Source organism: Pygocentrus nattereri, chromosome 5 (assembly GCF_015220715.1).
Source record: "Pygocentrus nattereri isolate fPygNat1 chromosome 5, fPygNat1.pri, whole genome shotgun sequence".
In the NCBI taxonomy this organism is placed as follows: Eukaryota; Metazoa; Chordata; class Actinopteri; order Characiformes; family Serrasalmidae; genus Pygocentrus; species Pygocentrus nattereri.
In genome coordinates, this window is record NC_051215.1 from 1,038,986 (window position 1) to 1,042,515 (window position 3,530).

General features: G+C 55.2%; 1 protein-coding gene across 2 annotated transcripts in view; it reads left to right on the forward strand.

Annotated features, from left to right (window-relative positions):
* The first annotated feature begins 200 nt into the window (after nt 1-200).
* pcnx1 (pecanex 1) overlaps nt 201-3,530 on the forward strand; it is a 73,678-nt gene continuing 70,348 nt past the window's right edge. For both annotated transcript variants that reach the window (XM_037538310.1, XM_037538311.1), the window contains exon 1: nt 201-567. In XM_037538310.1, the coding sequence (XP_037394207.1) occupies nt 415-567 (153 nt within the window). In that variant the 5' untranslated portion in view covers nt 201-414. The remainder of the gene's footprint in view (nt 568-3,530) is intronic.

Genomic DNA, 3,530 nt, shown 5'->3' on the forward strand with positions numbered 1-3,530 from the left:
GCGGGGCCAAGTCTTTGGAAGGCGTCATGCAGAGGACTTTTATTTTATTACAAATTAAAACGCTTTTTTCCCCGCCAGTCAAACGCAGGCGTTGAACCCGTGCGCAGCCAATCAGCACTGGCATATTTGCATAAGGGGGCGGTGCGAGCCGCTGCCTCTGAGCGAGTCGCGTGAATCGGCACCTTCCAAGGACTCGTTCAGAAGCGAAAACAAGGGACTCGCTCGTGGTGCACATCGCTTTAAAAGGCAGCGGAGGCGCGGGGTGTGATGGGACGGTGGAGGACCGAGAGAAGGCTCGAAGCCGCCGAGAAGATGGCCGCGGTTAGCGGGGATTTACAGGCCAGTCGGTGGTGAAAAATGACCAGAGACTGCTAGGCTGCTGGGCGCCGCCCTGGGGTCATTTTAGGGGCAGATATGGGCTCCCAAACCCTGCAGATCCTCAGACAGGGCGTCTGGGCTTCCATCACGGGAGGATGGTACTACGACCCCCATCAGAACACCTTTGTCAATGCCCTGCACCTCTACATCTGGCTCTTTCTGCTCTGCTTCCCCTTCACCCTCTACATGGTGAGTGTGCTCGCGCTTCAGGGTGATGCCTTCTGCATCTGCCTTCTGATCTCACTCTGTTTGGAATTTCCCCGTTCCACCTTAAATGGTGCAGCAGTTACATTGTGGCGACTCGGTCGCCACAATGTAACTGCTGCACCATTTAAGGTGGAGCGGCAAAATTCCAGCGAGAAGCCACAGCTGGCCTCATTTTCACAGCCACATCCCTTGTTTATGTCTGTTCCGGCACAAGGCAGCATCTGTGGCCGTGTCCCAGTCCTGTCTGGGAATAACTGACATGGATTTCCTTTATGTTTACTAACTTCCAGCTTCTGTTTACGGCAGGTGTGCGGAGATAATGATGGCCTGAAGGCCTAGACAGTTCACCCAGACTCAGAAATGACAGGTCTGTGTGCTCGTGTGACCCCGACTGGCCTGCGTTAATCAGAGTGAATGCATCATCATCATCATCATCATCATCATCGTGAACATCACAGCACGCCCAGCTGTGATGATGCGAAGGCTTTCGCGGTTTGTGTACTAGTTGACCGCCTTTCTGTCGTCATGCTTTGCAGGGAAAACGTCAGATTAGATCAGCTTTCCTGATCCACGGCTGATTCCAGGTGGAAAAGCGTGAGAACTCCGCCTTATTGGGCGGATCGTGGGGTCGTCGGCGCTGAAACCCCCTTCCCGACGGCGCCGTAGGTTACAAAGCAGGCGAAATTAGACCCGTTTCGCTGGAAAGTGTCGGATAATAATCGGGTTTCCAAGTTTTTGGTGGTGTTTTTAAAATGTGGCGCGACTTCCCGAAGGCGGGAAGCGTGCGCTGCGGTCGTTCCAAGGGCTTTGGAATGGAATGGAAGTTAAATCGCGATTGGAACAGTTGATTAAAAAAAACAACAAACAAAACGGGATTAATCATTCAGTTAAAGATCACACGACGTGTCGTGATGTCACGTCTCGTCATATCACCCAGGTGTGTATAACAGGGTCAGTTATTAAAGGTACGCCGTCTCTTCGGCTCCGGAATGCCTCGTCCAGATTTGATGACCTTTATTTTGGTTTTGCGCGCGTCCAGTCGATCTTATCAGGCCAGAGGCACAGGACAGGGCCGGCATCGCCCGATTAACCCCGGAGGGTCTAAAGTCAACCTGGTTGTGCTGTTTGTGTGAGATAATTGCGTAATTAACACGGTTCTGCACTGTAATGCGTAAAATCTGGCCTGTTCTCCTGCTGCGCTCTGAGCTGGCGACAGGCCGTGTATCAGGTAGCAGTGCGTGGCTTTTCCCCAGCCGGTCTTCGTCCCTTGGCTGCGGTTCTGGAGCGGAAGCGCTCACGGCCTATTCTCAGCCAGCGTCCAGCATCTTAATATGAACGTAGCTCCGATGGCCGGATCGAGGTGCAGGGCCAAAGGCCGAGCCGCGCGCCGCTGGCCTGTGTTTACACTGTCCGTGGAAATGCAACCCCCTGGCGTGAAGATGGCGGTGAGAGCGAAGTCGCCGTGCTGCTTGGTTTGTTCAGCTGGACGTAAAAAGCCACAGAAGTGTGTTTTAAATCCTTTGATCCAGAAAGCGATCAAATGGCCTACATGTGGCTTAATGCCTGTTTGATCCGACCGGAGTCTCCCCCGGGCTGCCGGCGCAGCCGGTGTGAAAACAGCGTAAGGCGCGCTGCAGGAAGCCTCCCTGGATAATTAAAGGGGGAGATTGACACAAAGTCAGATTTACCTGCTTAGCCGGTTCTGTAATTACACAGTTAATTACATAGTCATATGAAGAATCGCTTTGATGTTCTGTGTGGACGGGTTTGAGTCTGGACATCTGACCGTTTTCATGTCTGAGTACAAATACTATCAAGACCAAGACAAATTATTGACCCCCCACCCCCCCCAATACAGATCTGATCAATCAAACCAGTTCAGGAGGTGAACTGAGACGCATTTGAGCTGCAGTGTTACAGCAGCGTAAACACGTCCGTCTCTCCAAGACGCTTTCAACAGCCGGAACTCCTCCCAGTACAGCCGGAACCCCTCCCAGTACAGCCAGAACTCCTCCCAGTACAGCCAGAACTCCTCCCAGTACAGCCAGAACCCCTCCCAGTACAGCCAGAACTCCTCCCAGCACAGCCAGAACTCCTCCCAGTACAGCCAGACCCCCTCCCAGTACAGCCAGACCCCCTCCCATACAGCCGGAACCCCTCCCAGTACAGCCGAAACCCCACCCAGTAAAGCCAGAACCCCTCCCAGTACAGCCAGAACCTCTCCCAGTACAGCCAGAACTCCTCCCAGTACAGCCAGAACTCCTCCCAGTACAGCCGGAACCCCTCCCAGTACAGCCGGAACCCCTCCCAGTACAGCCAGAACCCCTCCCAGTACAGCCGAAACCCCACCCAGTAAAGCCAGAACCCCTCCCAGTACAGCCAGAACCCCTCCCAGTACAGCCAGAACCTCTCCCAGTACAGCCAGAACCTCTCCCAGTACAGCCAGAACTCCTCCCAGTACAGCCAGAACCCCTCCCAGTACAGCCGGAACCCCTCCCAGTACAGCCAGAACCCCTCCCAGCACAGCCCAAACCCCTCCCAGCACAGCCCGAACCCCTCCCAGTACAGTCTGAACTCCTCCCAGTACAGCCAGAACCCCTCCCAGCACAGCCAGAACCCCTCCCAGTACAGTCTGAACCCCTCCCAGCACAGCCCGAACCCCTCCCAGCACAGCCAGAACCCCTCCCAGTACAGTCTGAACCCCTCCCAGCACAGCCAGAACCCCTCCCAGCACAGCCAGAACCCCTCCCAGTACAGCCAGAACCCCTCCCAGTACAGCCAGAACCCCTCCCAGTACAGCCAGACCCCCTCCCAGTACAGCCAGACCCCCTCCCATACAGCCAGAACCTCTCCCAGTACAGCCGGAACTCCTCCCAGTACAGCCGGAACTCCTCCCAGTACAGCCGGAACCCCTCCCAGTACAGCCGGAACTCCTCCCAGTACAG